At 33.0% G+C, this 17,117-nt stretch overlaps 3 protein-coding genes across 4 annotated transcripts; all 3 read left to right on the top strand.

Moving 5' to 3' along the window:
• Positions 1-398: 398 nt before the first annotated feature.
• LOC136418219 (peptidoglycan-recognition protein 1-like) lies at positions 399-2,226 on the top strand. Its single transcript, XM_066404208.1, has 6 exons — positions 399-495; positions 547-595; positions 660-921; positions 1,394-1,664; positions 1,720-1,863; positions 1,918-2,226. The coding sequence occupies exons 3-6, from the start codon at positions 763-765 to the stop codon at positions 2,190-2,192; spliced, it is 849 nt and encodes a 282-aa protein (XP_066260305.1). The 5' UTR covers positions 399-495; positions 547-595; positions 660-762; the 3' UTR covers positions 2,193-2,226.
• Positions 2,227-2,946: 720 nt separating this feature from the next.
• On the top strand, positions 2,947-4,985 carry LOC136418218 (peptidoglycan recognition protein 1-like). Its single transcript, XM_066404207.1, has 4 exons — positions 2,947-3,420; positions 3,751-4,051; positions 4,104-4,247; positions 4,298-4,985. The coding sequence occupies exons 1-4, from the start codon at positions 3,214-3,216 to the stop codon at positions 4,597-4,599; spliced, it is 954 nt and encodes a 317-aa protein (XP_066260304.1). The 5' UTR covers positions 2,947-3,213; the 3' UTR covers positions 4,600-4,985.
• Positions 4,986-5,450: 465 nt separating this feature from the next.
• Positions 5,451-15,692, top strand: Ptp61F (Protein tyrosine phosphatase 61F). 2 transcript variants are annotated; one of them, XM_066404173.1, is made up of 9 exons: positions 5,451-5,730; positions 7,652-7,830; positions 8,032-8,271; positions 8,327-8,552; positions 8,605-8,781; positions 9,003-9,212; positions 10,284-10,444; positions 10,638-10,751; positions 13,201-15,692. In XM_066404173.1, exons 1-9 carry the CDS (start codon positions 5,641-5,643, stop codon positions 13,223-13,225), a joined length of 1,422 nt encoding a protein of 473 aa, XP_066260270.1. In that variant the 5' UTR covers positions 5,451-5,640; the 3' UTR covers positions 13,226-15,692. The 2 variants fall into 2 exon arrangements, with proteins under 2 accessions (XP_066260270.1, XP_066260269.1); XM_066404172.1 differs by lacking the exon at positions 13,201-15,692 and having other exon boundaries at positions 5,452-5,730; positions 10,638-13,052.
• Positions 15,693-17,117: the final 1,425 nt, after the last annotated feature.

Below are 17,117 nucleotides of genomic sequence, written 5' to 3'. Positions count from 1 at the left end.
TTGAAACCATTTTCACTACCCAAATTTTGAAACTAGACAGAAAGAACTGAAATTTTCTTTATGACAGTTTGACATGTTTCGACGAGTCCAGTTGAAGACAAATGGTACAGGTAGCAGATCAGGTGATGAGATCGAAATTATTTTGGATTTGATTATTTTCGCGTCCTACTTTCCTTCTCAGAAACTGTTCCAATAGCCTGAAACACCGATCTGTTTGATCAGGGAATCCTACATCAAGTATCGCTAACCCTCACAAACCGAGACTTCTGACGCAATAAATAAAAACCGCCATAAACTACTGGTGATTCACATTAAGATTACAGCGCCATCTAACTTGGCATGTGAACTAAGCATAACCACAACAATAACAATAACAAAGTCTCACAATCCACGTTCATTTTGTATTTCTCCGAGTTTTATCGCGATTTGTGCAATTTTTTTACAGCTCCTGAATGTTCTTAAATTTCGTTTGAGGCGTTGCTAAAGTACTTAAATGTAAGTAGTTCCTTTATTGTGTTATGTGTTTTTAACACGCCTTAATTTCAGACACATATTAATTGGATCTTGACGGCTTCGAGTTCTTAGACCTTATAAAGTAATTATCATTTAACATAATTAAAGCTTTTAATTGATCTTTTAGAATTAATAATTCATTTTAGGTCCAAATAACTGTTTCGCTGACATATTTGCATAGCCAAATATTCTCAAGTGACTAGTATCAGTCCTGAATTTCGTCACCAGATTGAATTGCAAATAATAAAAATGGTTCTAATCAACGACAGCGACACAGAATCTAGCTCCCGTTCTATGGATGAGCCTCCCACAACCAAAAGTGTTCTACCAGAGAGACATTTGGAAAAATTGGAAGAAAAAGGTCTAAACAATTTGAGTGCTATGTCTAACCAAGTCAGAGCGTTACTGGTGAGTTAGACAACTACTGTTGCCCCACAGTTATATTCAAGAAACTTGAAAAAACATAAAGTTAGGCAAATGTGCTAGCACTAAATATGGGGGTCATAAAAAAAACAAAAGTTTTTTTTCATATCTAAGAAAAACTGCCGATTTGAAAGTTTATACATGCTAATCCCTAAATTGCCAAACTTTAAAGATTTAGATGACCTTCTAGCTCTCAAGAAAACTGAGATCCTAAAGTGAGGCTAATAAAAGAAGCATCTTATTTAGACAAAGTAAAAAGAACTTTCTGAGAAAGAATTGAAGATAAATGCAATTAATTATTGCTTACTTAGCGTTTTGAAACTATTTCAATATGTTTTATCATGATGATTTCCTAGGATTACGCATTATTCCTGTAAATTTAATAATTAAATCAGCAGTTAGTTCACTCACCTTTAAAAGCATCCTGAAAATGTATCCACATTTTGTTCTTCCTTAGCAACAAAATTCATCCAGTTTTGATAACAACTCATCACCCAGTGAAGTTAATATAATTAACATTGAAAACACAGAAAAAGTCTCTATAGGCACAACTCTTAATATAACTGCCAATATTGTAATGAAAGTAAACCATGAAAAACTGCAGCAATTCTCCTGTGGCAACAGTAGCTCTTATAAGGACACCTATTATATGATAGTCCGTAACAAGTGGTTGGCGCAACCTACCGAAGTACCAAACCGAGATGGTCCTGCCAAATATGTCATCATTTGTAAGAGCACCCTTTTTTGAACGCTAATCATAAATGAATGGGACAAAATAATTAGGTTATACTGGAACTCATGAGTCTAACAAGCAGTCTGACAACGTCCTTACCATGAGACTAATGCAGACCTTTCATATTGAGAGCAATGGAGGGCTGGATATAGACTACAATTTCTGTATTGGGTCAGATGGTAATGTCTATGAAGGTGTGAGTTCTCCAATACACCATATAAAACAAGTTATTAACGATTACTCCTAAGGTCGTGGATGGTCCAAAATAGGTAACCATTCTCCCTCCTATGACAAGAAATCAGTAGGGATAGCTTTCATAGGGAGTTTCGTTAATCACCTTCCCCCTAATATAGCTTTACAAAGGTGCAAGGAGCTTATTGCCCATGGACTTAAAATAGGGGCAGTTAGTCCAGATTATGAATTGTTGGGCAATTATCAATCTACATCTATCCATAGTCCTAGTTTGAAGCTTTTTGAAGAGATAAAGACATGGAAACATTGGAATAGGAACGTTAACGTTTAGGCAAATGTGCGATAATTTTCTTATTATATTCTCAAGTGACCTTATAAAAATATATGTTTCCAATTCTTAGAGTTTGTTATTATTTCTCTTTAAGTTTGAAGACATTTTTGGCGTTTACTCACGAGTAAATACAATAAATATAAAGAAGATACCTATATAGAATGGAAAAAGGAGAAGTCTTGATAATCTGGTGATTAAGAATTTTCTTGGTAAATTCATTTCACTGAAACTTGTCAAAAAATTTTCCTTTTTTGAATATAATCAACAAGATGGTTAATTCATACGAATTGTTGATATATTTATTTTATCATTATTACTACCGTATTGTGTATTTAATGATTAAAATGATCGCCAAATTAGATGTAAAAATTTGTCTATAATCAAATCACATTCTTGACAATATAGTGACCAATATTTTCATAATAAATTTCTTTCAATGAAGTTTATTATCAATGCTCTTTTTCTTTTGATATTATTATTTACAGTTAATTGGCCGCTTATTCAGTCCGCATCAGTCAAACTACGTCAAAATTACGATATAAACAAAGTGTATTCATTATTTGATTTGACTAGTGGATGCTGCAAAATAACAGGATTGACTTGTCAATCCAATAGAAATAGTGATTATTTAAATAATATGAACAGGATTGTCTTGACAATTGACATTTAACAGCTGTGAATCAGCATTATCCTTAATCTCAAATAAACAAATATAAATAAAACTCGTTGAATGCAAAATGCATTAACCAGAGCATCACTCCGCCTCATTAATCAAATTAAATGTTTTCCGATATACAGGTTGTCGGTACCGAGGTTGATATTTATATGTATTTTATGTGTGTTTGATCTGTGCTGTGGTTGGAAATAAACAATTTACTGTTTTTGATGTTGAAATGTGTTGGTCGTTTTCTTTCTTAAATTTAAATGTAATAAATTTAGAAACAAATAAAACAATAACAGTCTCAGCCGATGGTAACATGTTATAATATCATTGTTGTTAGTTGCTTTAAACAAGAATAAAATGAACTTATCAGGAGATGATAGGTCAGAAACCGAATTAAGCAGCTTAAGCTCTAATTTTGATAGTTTAGAAAGTGCTGATAATTATGGAAACACAGAATATTTAGATGTTAAAGATCTTGTAGTCAATAAAGCGGAATTGAAGAAGATTAATGAGAATTTGGAACGTGTCATATGTAAAGAGTTGAACAGACAACAAAATAAGTTGGTAAGTGAATGTCGTATTCAGGTTGCGAATTATTTTTAGACTTTAAAAAAATGTTCATTTACCTTAAAGATTCATAGTACATACTTATAAATGATCTAACAGTTATAATATATGTAGAGGATGAAAGCTGATATTGGCTATATCTGAGGAACAACAAAAAATATCAAATGATCCTCAACGCTATTCTTGCAATATGGTAGAGGAACTCATATACCTATCATATACATATAATGTGTTAACTAACGCCGTACCGTGTTATTTCTTCCACCACATACAAAACAACATTTTGCTTATTATTGACAAAGATGCAAATTTTTGAACAATTTTCAGTCGGTGGACAAAGAAACCTTACTGAAACACACTTGCGGAATCTTAAAAAACCACGTACAACTTCCCGACAATCAAGTTATTAACATCAAAAATAGCAAAAAAGTTACACTTGGAAACACTGTTAACATAGTTGAAAATATCATATTGAAAAACGAAAATGGGCAAGTTGAGTGCAATTCTAAGGAAAATGGGAATAGCAAAAACTGTTTCTACATGAAGAGACGTCAAGATTGGCTGGCGAAAAAAATGTCTGTAGATGAATTTGACCACATGAAACACCCTGTTAGATACGTCATAATCTGTAAGCATTCAGAATCAACACAATACAACATGAGTAATTCCATACAATGTAGGTCACACTGCAACCAATGAGTTTTATACCTACATGGAGAATGTAGAAACGATGTGTGTAATCCAGGACTTCCACATTAGTAGCATGGGGTGGCAGGACATTGGCTACAACTTTTGTATAGGATGCGATGGCAATATTTACGAAGGTATGTAATTAAGACCCACAATTAGAGACTTTAATTAAAGATTCGTTTAGGGCGTGGTTGGGATTATTGTGGTAGTCACACCCTGGGCTACAATAGATGCTCCATAGGAATATCTTTTATTGGCTGCTTCTTGAATCACCTTCCCCCAGCTACAGCTTTGAAGAGGTGCAAGGAACTCATCGATTATGGAATTAAAATAGGGAAAATACACCTAGATTATGAGTTAATTGGGCAATGCCAGTGCAGGCCATTTTTAAGTCCCGGGGAGAAGTTGTTTGAGGAGATTTCTACTTGGAAGCAATTTAATCCTGATATCAAAAATACTGATCCATGCATTTATTCAACTATTTAGGGGGGGCGTAAATGAAGGTTTGTACGCAAGGGTGCTTTAAGATAACATTGTGTTTTATAGGCGTCTTTAAGGTACTATAGCAAAAAATATTTTGATATGTTATTATACATTCCAGATAAAGATATATCCTTACTTCTATATATATTAAGTAATGCTATTTACTGACAGAAATTTTTCGTAATTAGCAAGTAATCACGACGTGTCTTACTTAAATCAACTTTATCTGCTGATATTGCTTTTGAACTTCATGTATCTATTACTCCATGTACCTATTATATATTAATCATAAAAAGATTAGGTATTTCCTTAAACTGTGAATTATATGCGTATTACAAGACAATGAAACGCTTCCAGAGCAAAAGTTTTTCGAGTTTACAAAAACATTAACGCCCTGTATTTCGATGGCCAAATGTTTTTCAAATATAATTTATATAGTAAAATAGTAGCATGTTTCCATACAGAATACGTGGTTGAATTGTAGTAGTTGCAATTCAGGACATCCTGTATATCTACCTTTATGAGAACGAAAATGAAAAAGTTTTTCAAGTTGTATAATGTGTGCGTAATATTTTTATTTAATAGGATTGATCAACTTATCTATGCAATTCGTTCCTGCCATTCAAAATATCAGATATCTTAAGAAATCTGCTGTGAATTTAAAATGCCCGCTTTTAAAAGTTGAGACAAAACTAACGTTCTTGCCACGTTACATTATATGGTGCTCTATACCTGCCTTGAGTTGTGCGGCTACATTTTCCACCATTGTTTTGTGGCATATCATTCCGTCAATTACTTCTAACAAATGTCAAAACGTCAACAAAGGAACTTTCATCCTCGTCCCACATTCGTATTTCACGAGACTTTATTGTTCCTTCTTCGTCTATTCAAAAATGGTGTTTGAACGTTTCTAGACAAATTTTTTGTATTTTATTAGTGCATTTTTTTAGATTTTTTCACCAAGAAAAATATGTTTAGTGCGTGAATTGTATAGTGAATGTGTAAGTTACAACCTGTTTCAGCGAAATCTAAGAGGACAGCATCATGACTTCGGATACAGAAGCAGCGACGAACAATATAGAAACAGAATACTTGGAACTGAACTCAAAAAATGACTGGCCGGCGTTTTATCAGGTATTTGCGCTTTGATTGAGCTCGTATTTTCCCAGAAAACGCTTGTTATTTAAACTTATTGTTACACATGATTGCTGGGAAATATGCCATACCAGAAATTGAAAAGGAACACAATCTGTTGAAAATTTTGTTGGGTTTGTCACTGATTCAGGGTCAGTATCCTGTATTAAAGAAAAAATCATTCAGGAAAATGCTTTCTGCAATGCAAACTGGTGGTTTTATGCGGTGTTGAACCCTGTAAACTCAATGAGAAACCTTGCTTTGTTAACTGCCTGCAGTTATATTTAAAAGTAAGATCCTCTATGAGATCTAGCTAATGAAACACAGATAGTGGGAAACTAAGGTCCATCTCCATGCATATTGACAATTTTGTATTAATGTAATGTTCATTTCAAGGTTCACAGTACACTTTTACCTGCTGCATAGTGTATTTTCCATTTTTTCTCATGCTTTGCTTATGTTCATTTGCACTTTCATGGCAATTGATGCTCACAGTCTTTAATGTTGGTCAAAATGTCACCAGTCTCCACTGTGGTTTGCAGATAAATTGGAATAATCTTTCTACTTAAATATGATGCATGGAATATTCAACTTAATCCAAGAAAAATGAATGAAAATAGCTGCTAATAGTTAATATATTTCCCCCAAGATTCTTGTCTTTTGTTTAATAATAAAGGATGGGCATTAATACTTGAACTGGTTTTCCAGTTAGTCACTGCTGGGGATCAGCTTGTATTTATTTGAAATCTTGTATAGACGGATTGAAACATAGAGGTGAATTTTACACTTGGTTCTATATTTTGTTAATAGTTCAGCTATTTATTTTTTCTTGCAGAAATACTTTTAAGGGAGCTTTTTGCACCTTCTTTTAGGTAAAATTTTCTCTAAAGAAATAGATAATGAGTATGGATCCATGGGAAAATTCCCTTGTATTTTTTCTACAAACCCTCTACCTCATTTATATTTAGATTTAAGCAAAAACAAAATTCCTAAAAACAGTTTAGTATTCAATATTCATGTTTTCAAAATTACTCCAGGTAAGAATTGGATTCTGCTGCAATAAAAATTCTTGTCCTTATTTATCAATCTTATCTATTAATTTATCAATCTTTATATTTATCAAAACATGACTGAAAAGAAAAGAAAATTTTAATCAAAAATTCTGTGTCCAAAAATAGTACCAGTTTGCTACATAAACTGTATTCCAAAAATGCTGTATTACAAAAATATGGAGTATTAAATTTCCATATTTTATTATTATTTTATTTCACAATTGCTTTGTTAAATGAATAGATACCTAAATATTAACATATTTGTTGAATCTTGATAAGCAGAATCTTTACTAGAATTAGATGATTGAAGAATAGTTTTAAATATGTGTTAGATAAGAACCTACAAGAGTATCTATACTGACATGTATGCATTTAATATCTTGAAACTCAGTCAAGTTAGTATTAGTTTATGAGAAACAGATAAAGTTTAAATGTGTTTATGTTTTTTAATGAGATATGTAATTGAGGGCACATGTATAAAGATATGCCTAATATATCAAACAATAAAATCCCATAATATTGAAAAAATGTGACTACAAGACCAAAAATAGAGGCTGTTTATAGATACATTTTATAAAGATTGGGTGGATTAATTTAGGACAAAGTTACTTCTTCTCAACTATCTACTTTGTGTAAGCCATTAATTCAATAGTCTTGAGGTTTCTCTCCTGAACATGGACACAAAACGAGAATTTCATATAGTCAAACAGGACTCGATGGATCATGTTAGTTTGACAATAATATTTACAAGACATACTTCTTATCATATTCAAGAAAATGAATAATATCATTTATATACATATCTGATTATCAACTAAGTCTCATTTCATGACCAATAAAGTTCATTTCTGAAAATTCCTAATTTCTAGAGAATTCGAGCCACAAGCATGCAGGCGGCAGGCGAAACTACCGAAGCTGTAAAACAGCAAAACAAAAATCTAAATAGGTATAGAGATGTCCATCCATATGACCACAGTCGAATCATCCTGCAAAGGGGGTCAACTGACTACATTAATGCCAATTTGTGTAAAGTTGAAAAAGCCAACAGGTAAGTGTTTATGCCTGCCTAATTATTTGAAATTGTCTAACTTATAGGTAGCAGTAATAAATTTTTGGGTATCTACAAATTGTAATGTAAGAAATATATTTCATTGTACTAGTTAGTACATATTTGCTAATACTTTCTAAATGTATCAATTCGACAAATCAAAATATTTGTTCCTAGTTTTATATATTTTTTTTGTTTCAGGAAATACATTCTAACACAAGGTCCTCTCTCAAACACTATTAGCCACTTCTGGCTCATGGTGTGGGAGCAAAATAGCAAGGCTGTGCTTATGTTAAATAAACTGATAGAAAAGAAGGCTGAGAAATGTTCTCAGTATTGGCCACCTAAAATCGGCTCGGTGTTAACTTTCACTGACGTGGGACTTACGCTTGAGTACCTAGAGCAACACGATCATTCCTATTATTTAACCAGAGTTCTAAGGTAAAATTTTCTTAAATTTCACTGCATATAAAGTTATTACACATAAGAGCTCTAGGTTGAAAGATATCGAAAGTGGGGAGTATCGAGACATTCTCCAATTTCACTACATCACATGGCCAGATTTCGGAGTCCCCTGTTCCCCGACGAAATTTCTGGACTTTTTAAAAAGGGTCAGGAGAGCCGGCGTGTTGGAGGAAGAAGTTGGGCCAGCTATTGTACATTGTTCCGCGGGCATAGGTAGATCCGGGACATTTTGTCTTGTCGATTCGTGCTTAGTTCTGGTTAGTCCTCTGTTGATTATTGGTTCCGCTGAACATTAATGTGCGATTGTAGATCGAAAAGTACGGCCTAAATTCCGTGAATATTAAAGAAGTGCTATTAGAATTGCGGAAGTACCGGACCGGGCTAATACAAACCCATGAGCAGCTTAGATTTTCGTATCAAGCGATCATTGAGGGCGCAAAGCAGTTACTTAATGCCAATTCTGATGATGAAGATTCAGAGTCTATTGTAAGTTTGATTTTTTAGACGATTATGGTTTCGGTGTGTACTAATGATTTCAGGCCATAAGTTCCAAGAAATAACCTATTCCCAACTCCCTTATTCCCATAACTTCAAAATCGTTTATTTAGATAATTTAGTATGGTTTGTAATAGAGTGGCAGTAAAAATTTTCAGGTTTTTTTTTTAGAGGTATGAATTTGCAAATATTTTATTTATTTTTTTCTGCAGTCCAATCATATAGGCGCCTCTGACGAACTTATCGAAGAAGCCGCCAACTCGGAGAACGAATCCGAACCACCTCCAGTGCCGCCTCAGCGAACGGACAGCCTTAAACCGACCGAAAACGGGTTAGCAGACAGACCGCTGCCCACAATACCGCAGAGCACGTCTGACGACGATCTCAGTTATAAAGGAAACGTGGATGAATGTTTTGAAGAGGTGAGATATTAATATGGTTGTAAGTTCTTAACTTTTCAAAATATTTGTTTACTAGTTACTGTTGAATCAAATGATCAGTGCTGAGATGGTATTTAATTTTCGCCTTAGGCATTGGAACTGAACCTGTAATTATCTAACTTAAGCAACTATTCTGTAACAAGCAACTGCGATGAAAGTTAATACGTCCTACGTCCAAAAAAGTCTTCTTCGATTAGTAATTGCTTGAAGTACAAGCAATTCTCGGTCGGCTAAGCATTTATCAACTGTAATACCTAAGATTGGAATTTCAACCTCTGTCTCTAGTATATGTATTAGTCATTATTGTCTTTAATGCAAAATATGTTAGATTGAATGAATGTGCTCTATTGATTGATTTTACACTAATATCATATTTGTAGTTAGCATATGTCATATTGCTTATTCTTGAGATAACAAGTTTAATTTCATTTTGTTCAAGTTTAATTTTTAGTGGAGATTCAAAGTTATAAAACTCGAATGCGATCCGCCCTATTAATTAGTATTGTGATGAATTCTAAATTGAGCTCTTTAAAACGGTGTTTAAGTCACCAGAGGCGGACTAATTTTAACGAAATAATGTGTTTTGACCACAACAATTATAAAAAAAATGCCATAATGATAAAACCACAGTAAAAAATACTTCTATGTTTTTCTTGAAAACAGTCCATTCTATATAGTAAATCATAGTAAACACAAATTTATATTATTCTATTAAAGCTAGTCCGTGCCTGGCCAACTAATCGAAGCAAATATATTTGAAAGACACTGTTTGAGAGACCAAATTAAAACCCATCATATAAAAAAATATTAATTTACATCTACTACTTAAAGTTTTTCAAAAAAAACTATAGGTATCTGTTATTTAAAGTATTCTATACGAATCAGGGGATACTAAACTTCCAACAACAGAGTTTGAGTTTGCTGATTGATGATTAGTCGTTTTTATTTTACTTTGACTTATTCTCTATAAATACTGAGGGTGAATCAAATGTACTAATCTAAGTTTACTGAAAGAAATTCAAAATTTGAAGATATGTTTTTTGCATTCTTTAGAGACGTATACCATCTGGTCCGCTCCCCGACCTTCCGGATGAAGAAGGAAGCAGTGAAGATTCCTTAGAAGATGAAGAGGACGATGAGAGTCGCAATGAAGAGGAAAGTAGGAACACGGAGAGTCCCATTTCAGATAAGGACGGTGACGAAGTTCCAGCCAAGTACGTGTCAAAACTCTAATAACTTAGAATATTATGTTGATATATGATTTTGCCGATATATAGCAGTGCCTTTAACATAAATTCATAAAAATTATAGCCATATATTTACTAAATTTAACTTCATGGCATTTAACAGATGTATAGAATCCCACATTAAGTTGTTAAAGATTACTAAACTACTGATTAATTCCAGTTCATCCGAATTACGTCAGCGTCGCAGAGAGGAACGCAAACAGAGAACGGAGACCCAGGTGCGCGACATGAAGCGCAGACAGCAGGCAAACGAACAATGGCAGCAACTGAAGAGGTCTCTATACGTTCCTTTCGCGGTGGGCGGCGCCGTTTTGGTTGCGGGCCTCGTCTGTCTCTATTTAAAAAACAACTGAGTCGACAAACAGATAAGTCTGTGAAATGTGGGCTATGACATCAATTATTGCGCCCTTAGGTTTTTGTCTTTTGCGTTTATTAGATTTTTGAGTTTAAAAGAAGATATAAGGTGACAATTCTTTTCGGAGAGAAAGATCATTTTTAGGCTAAATTATCTGCTTTTATTTAGTTTCGCTTATTTCTTATGTGGTCTGGAAGTGAGATTACACAAGGTGGATATTGGGAGGAACTCTTCAGTTTTTAACTTCTTCCAGCTCACTTATTTTTGTAGTTTTTCTTTTATCAACGTATTAATACAACATTTCATACACCGATTTACTCAACTGTATATTATAATTATTGAAAAATTAGCAATAATTTGAAGGTCGTTACATTGAAAGAAGAATATCTAAGAAAGAACCTACTGACATTCTAGACCAGATAAGATGTAAAAAAACTTCGCAAAATTATTGGTAAATGGCAAAACCAACGTCCTTTTCCTTGCTGGTGTTCTCTAAATAAATTCAATTTAATAGTTACTCCCCCTTCCACTCCTCAGGCAATTTTTTCTTATCTTTCACCGTTATTTATGTGTTTTAAATATCAATTTCTAAAATTCAGTTAGCATCTATTTCTTGCGAGTCTAAAATGAAAAACTCAACGTTTTTTACTATCCTGAATATCATTTCTGAGTAGGTATATTTATAATACACTTAATGCTATAACTAACAAAAGATTATTTATTGACAAAACAAGATTTTATTTTATAAACTTAAGCTAAAATCATCAATGACATTATCACTGTCAATATCGGGAGGGTCGGTTTGAAACAAGACTGATTTGCTATCACTGAATTGGAGTTTACTGTAAAACTCCATCATCGATCTACATCTTAACAATAATATCCATAATGAAATCATCGTATTTACCATTCAGTATATGGCCAAAACAGAGTTATTTTTGTAATTTACACCGAGTAAGCAAAGAAATGCATTTAATCATCTAAATCAAGAGGCAATTTTTGAGAAATTTGACTGTTTCGAGATCGATATTTTGTGATAAAACGTTCGGATATTTGAAGGTTCGACCATGGCGCGGTGGCTTGTATATAAATATATTAATAATTAGCGAATTATGTAAGACTAACTACTATTTAAGGATTTTTAGGGATGAAGTGTATTAGTTTGTTCCATTGTTTCGAAAACCAATTACGCTCCGTCCTCTATCTCTCACTTGTTTCAACTCCATTACAAATTTTTTTTAGTCTAATCTAAAAACAATTCAGCCATTCATCCCTAAAAAATAATAATGTTTTATGTGTCGTTCACGTCATTGTATTACTAATAACCTCTACATCTTCAGATTTAAAGTTAATCCAATAGTTTCTCCTCTCACGATTCGTGTTTGTTCTTCATCAAGCTACACCCACGATAAGTTTAAGCATTCCTTTTAAAGTGCCTTTTTTACACGTAACCTACGGCAGAAAATCGTACTTTTAAGTGTTTAGGTAGTTTAGGAAAATGTGGCAATTTGATTAAGTATTTCCGCGAAAGTTTACGAATTTAGTTACCCTATGCGATTTATTTCAAGAATCTAAATGTGGTAGGTGTTAAACGACAATGCGGATAGCGTATTAGAGCCCATTAGATGCTTCTTTAATCAGGCTATCGATGAACGAAATAGGGTAGTTTCAGTTTCAATTGTTCCATAACGGAGCGAATAATATTGGTATGTCTGAATTGAAATTCTGAAAAAAAAAATAAAGTTTAAATACTATTGCCAAAAACTATTTTTGATTTCAATATTTTCTGGCACATTAGGAATTGATAAGCACTTAGAATTTTTATTCAGACAACTTATAATATATACCAGCAAAATATATTGGATCATCGGGTTGGTTTAGACATCAATGTTTTCCCCTGGTTTTCTTTTTAATTAGTATTTGTTTGTTTTTTCGTTTTTTTTCTCTTCGGGATAATTAAAGTCAACAGTTACCTCACAGGTACAGGGGGTTCCATTGATTTTGCCCCTCCTCATTCTTCAAAATCGATCAATAATTATCTCCAAAATACCGAAAGAATCATAATAATATAATCCGCCTATAAAATGTAAACTAAGTATTATAACTACTCTATGTGATTATTTGTAATATTTGCTATTTACGTTACGAACTATTAAACAAAACTTTTTTTATTAGAACATTTATAAAGTTTCAAATAAATTATTTTAAAATCGGAGATAATCTGGTTTTGTGATTGCCTTTTGGAGTGAAAGAGAGATGGGAATAGAGTATTTTCTGCCCCTTCACTCGAATTCACATAAGGCAAACACTATTTCCGTCTCTTTCTCACATACCTCCCCCTCTCATTATACCTGAGTGTTTTTTTCAGGCCGAAAACCACCCTCGAAGACTGACATTTGAAATTTTTTTGGAGACGGCTGGACTATGACACTTTCCGATTAGTCGAAGACAAGTTCTGCGGTCTGACTTTTTAAGAGTTATCCGAATCGAAATAGACTCAAAATGCGCTTGTTCGGTAGGTATATTATGCGGCCCAGTTTGTTGTTTCTAACGAAATTTTGTAGTGATTAAATAAGGTAGAATGAATTGTTCTGTTCCTGTCAAATTGGTTGTTTACTTTTGTTTCTTGTAAAAGTTTGTCATGTTTTAGGTTTAGTCTGGACTGCTTGCCTTGTGCCGGTTATAAGGAGATTCAAGGTAAAACGGTATAGTCAAAAAAACGACTTTAGATGTCGACGTCATTTTACAGACAGAATATGCTGTGACATGAACGTTTATAAACGTCTCTATGGAAAACAAAACACAAATTTGGAAATTATTTATTTATTTATTTATCTGAATGTAATCTGTGAAAAATTACGATTTGTGCAATAATTTGTAATAGGGGGAAAGACAGCGGCGATTTAACTGATCACAAATTCATATCCGTATCTGTTTTTTTTTCTCACTTAATTGTTAGTGCATGTCCGATACTCCAGCACAATTTACTTTTTTATGGGTTTCGGGGGCCAGAATTACCCTTTAAAAATTTGGTGTGTGCAATTCTGCGCTGCCGATCCCACTACCTTTTAAGGACAACTAGCACACAAGCTTTGATATTTTCAATTTGAAGAATTGTTTGAACTATAAACTCAGCATCACCGTTAAACATTTTTAAAAAAGTTACTAAATCGCCCGAAAATATATCGTCCATTTATGATATTTAGGTGCATGATAAAATAGTTAAAAACATGAGAATTAATTTCTTCTTTGTAACGTCCAGGAACGTTGTAGTTAAGAAATGATTATAATTTGAATGACGTCGTTTGATTATGGTAGAGCATAGCATGCACATTCCAAAGAATTCTCTGTCCGTGAACGTGTCAAGGGCAAGCAGGACTAGATTAAATTACAGAGGAATCCTACTCTTAAAATAAGAACTAGAAACGCCACATTAAGTTTAAATTTAAGGTTCCTTGACATGCCTGCTTATGACTTTTCAGTTGCCACAATTGTTACTCGTTTTTTAGGATCGGAAAGAAGTAAATAAGTTTAACTACTGATTATTATACGAAACTTTAAGCAAGCATAAATTATTTTTAGTTGATCAGAGTAGCAGTTCAGAGGTTTTCGAGTGAATGGCTCTGCACAAACTGAATGCGATAAACAGCCGATTTTTGGGTCTTTTTTTCTTTAGAGATTTTATCGTACTCAGCTTGAACCGAGCAGTTCAATTGAAACCATTACCACAGGGCGATTAAGTTTGAAAAACTTTAATAAAATAAAAATTTTGAGAATCTTGGATTTGTAAAAACCGCATCGTCCTGCTTTTTGCGGTCACTGAGAACGCAGTTTTTGAATTTTTGCCAATTTGAAACATTAACTCTATAATAATTATTACTATGAAAAAAAGGTTTAACCATTTTAAAATTATTCCTAGTGCCGGCAATAAAAATAACCAATTTTACAAGACTTCAACTAAAATCACTGAAGCCGAAAGAAATACATTTTTTCGTGATGTAGATATCTATGAATTTAGAAACATTTATTTGGAATGAATTCTACCATTTGCGTTATGAAACCATCAGCGAGTTCATATTTCAACCAATAACTCCCATTTCCTAAATTGGCAAATTATCAAAGACCAATCTCAATAATCAATGGAAATTGACTTTTGTATTTTCTTTCAAAACAGTCCAAATGTGACCTCTCTGTCCATTGGATTGTTCATCCAATCAGAATCTAAATTTTTGTCTAACTACCTTTCTAGACCTTAGTAAACATGCTCGCACTCTACCTTACTCCCCCAATATTGTTATTAGAACAAATGTGGCCTATTTAACTGTAAGAAATAGCCATGCCTTGTCCATAAATTTAATAAGTAGTGGTAATGAAATAGTTCAACTTCCATCCCACTTCTTCCTTTTAGCAGATTTTTTAATCATATCAAACATCTATACATAATAACATTTGTGCTTTATCTTTTTTCAAATTAAAATATAGACGTATTTTAGGTAAACTTTGTAAATCTTGATTCTCAAAATTCGAATATTTTGTCCTGAATCAAAAGAAGTGGAGGAAGTAAGTTCATGATTTAATGAAGTAGGAAAATCGAAATGATAATAAGAAATTATTAATGGAAACAATACTACATATACATAGTGCATTCGAGTTTTTATATTTGCAATAATCAAAATTTGATTAGGAAATTTATAGTAATAAACCTTACTAGAGTAGTTACAATAGTAAAAGAAACTGATTTGTTAAAATAATTGTTATTTTATTATAACTGTACATGAATAAGAACAACCTTTTTAGTGACTGTATAATATAATCACGTAAATCATACTTAAAAATACACAATAATTAATAAGGGAAGTAGTGTTAGGGTAGTTTAATGACCCCAAAAAGTTTTCTGGGACATTCGGGCAATTGGCAACTTTTCTCTTCCATCTCCGTTTCGCAGTCTCCGCAACCTTCTTTGCAGTGCCTCCACCTTATTACCCTACCTTTCCCACAAATCACACTGCATGTAGACCAATCTGTCCACTTATACAGTTTCGGTGAATTTCCCCCATGTTTTCCTAAAGATTGTTAAACGCTTAAACCCCAATTAAAAATTAAGATTCATTTATTACCCTTAAATTCCCCACTTTTCTTCTTAACTCTGTTCAAAGTATTTAGAAATTTTGATCTACTGGACTTGTTTGAAGATGGGTGTCTCTTTGGTCTCTAAAATACTGAACTCTGTTTTCCATCAGGTGCAAGTTTCTTGTTTGCTTTAGCAAGCTCAGTCTGGTTTTGATTTCCTGTAAAGACTTAGATTCGGATCTAAAGTCCAAAAGTGGGCTTTTCAGCAAGTCTTGGGAGTTCAAGTCATTACGGTTCTTTGTGAATAAGGTTACTATGAGAGGTACTAGCAGGAGAAGAAGGAAGAGGGAAGAGAAAGAAGTGTTATAGGGAAATAGATTCATTTCATTGGAAGTGTCACGATCATTGTCGTTAATTATTTTTAGGTTGGACAATTAAGGATTAATATATCAATGGCCTGTTAAGTAACTTTCCCAAGAAAATAATTTCCATGGAAATAGAGAAATTGGACAATGACTTGCTCAATTTCATCTTTTCTGTGAAATTTATCGTGTTGGGCAATTTACCAGGTCGAGTTTTATATATTAACCCTTAGAATTTTTCGTATTTTTATAGCTATCTAGGTCGATAGCAAAAATTTTACTTTGTTTCAATTTCCAATAGAAACCTACCTATTCCATCCGGGCAATCTTCCGCAGAGCTTCAAATCAAGAATTAAATTTTTTATTACAGCAAAGCTCTCTTTAAAGTTTGAATCTATGATGAGTTGATGAAGATAGTAGATTTCCGTTACTGATGACTGTTATTTTAGCTTATTTCTTTTTTTTTTGTTTAAGTGTTAAATTTTTATTCTATCTATGAATTCTTACAAGGTGCATAGACAATTTCCGGGATAGAAAAGGTAGGTAGTTCAGGGACTGAATTAAAACCACTATTTGATACATTGATAAAATGCTTTATGCTCATATTTTCGCTATCGCTCATTTTGTCCCTTAAAAAATATCATACAGGGTGTTTTCAAGTCAACCGAGATGCAGGGATTAAAAAACTGAAATTATGATTTTTGAAAAATCATATAAATTATACTAAACGTGACAAACGTTTTTAAAAACCCGCAATTCGAATCATCCACAGAAGGTTTCCATAATTCTTTTTTCACTAAATGCGACAGATTTCGGGTCAGAGAGAAGATAATTGAAATAATAATTAAAAATG

Source organism: Euwallacea similis, chromosome 33, assembly GCF_039881205.1.
Source record: "Euwallacea similis isolate ESF13 chromosome 33, ESF131.1, whole genome shotgun sequence".
Classification (NCBI taxonomy): domain Eukaryota; kingdom Metazoa; phylum Arthropoda; class Insecta; order Coleoptera; family Curculionidae; genus Euwallacea; species Euwallacea similis.
This window is presented reverse-complemented; position numbering and strand designations above follow the sequence as displayed.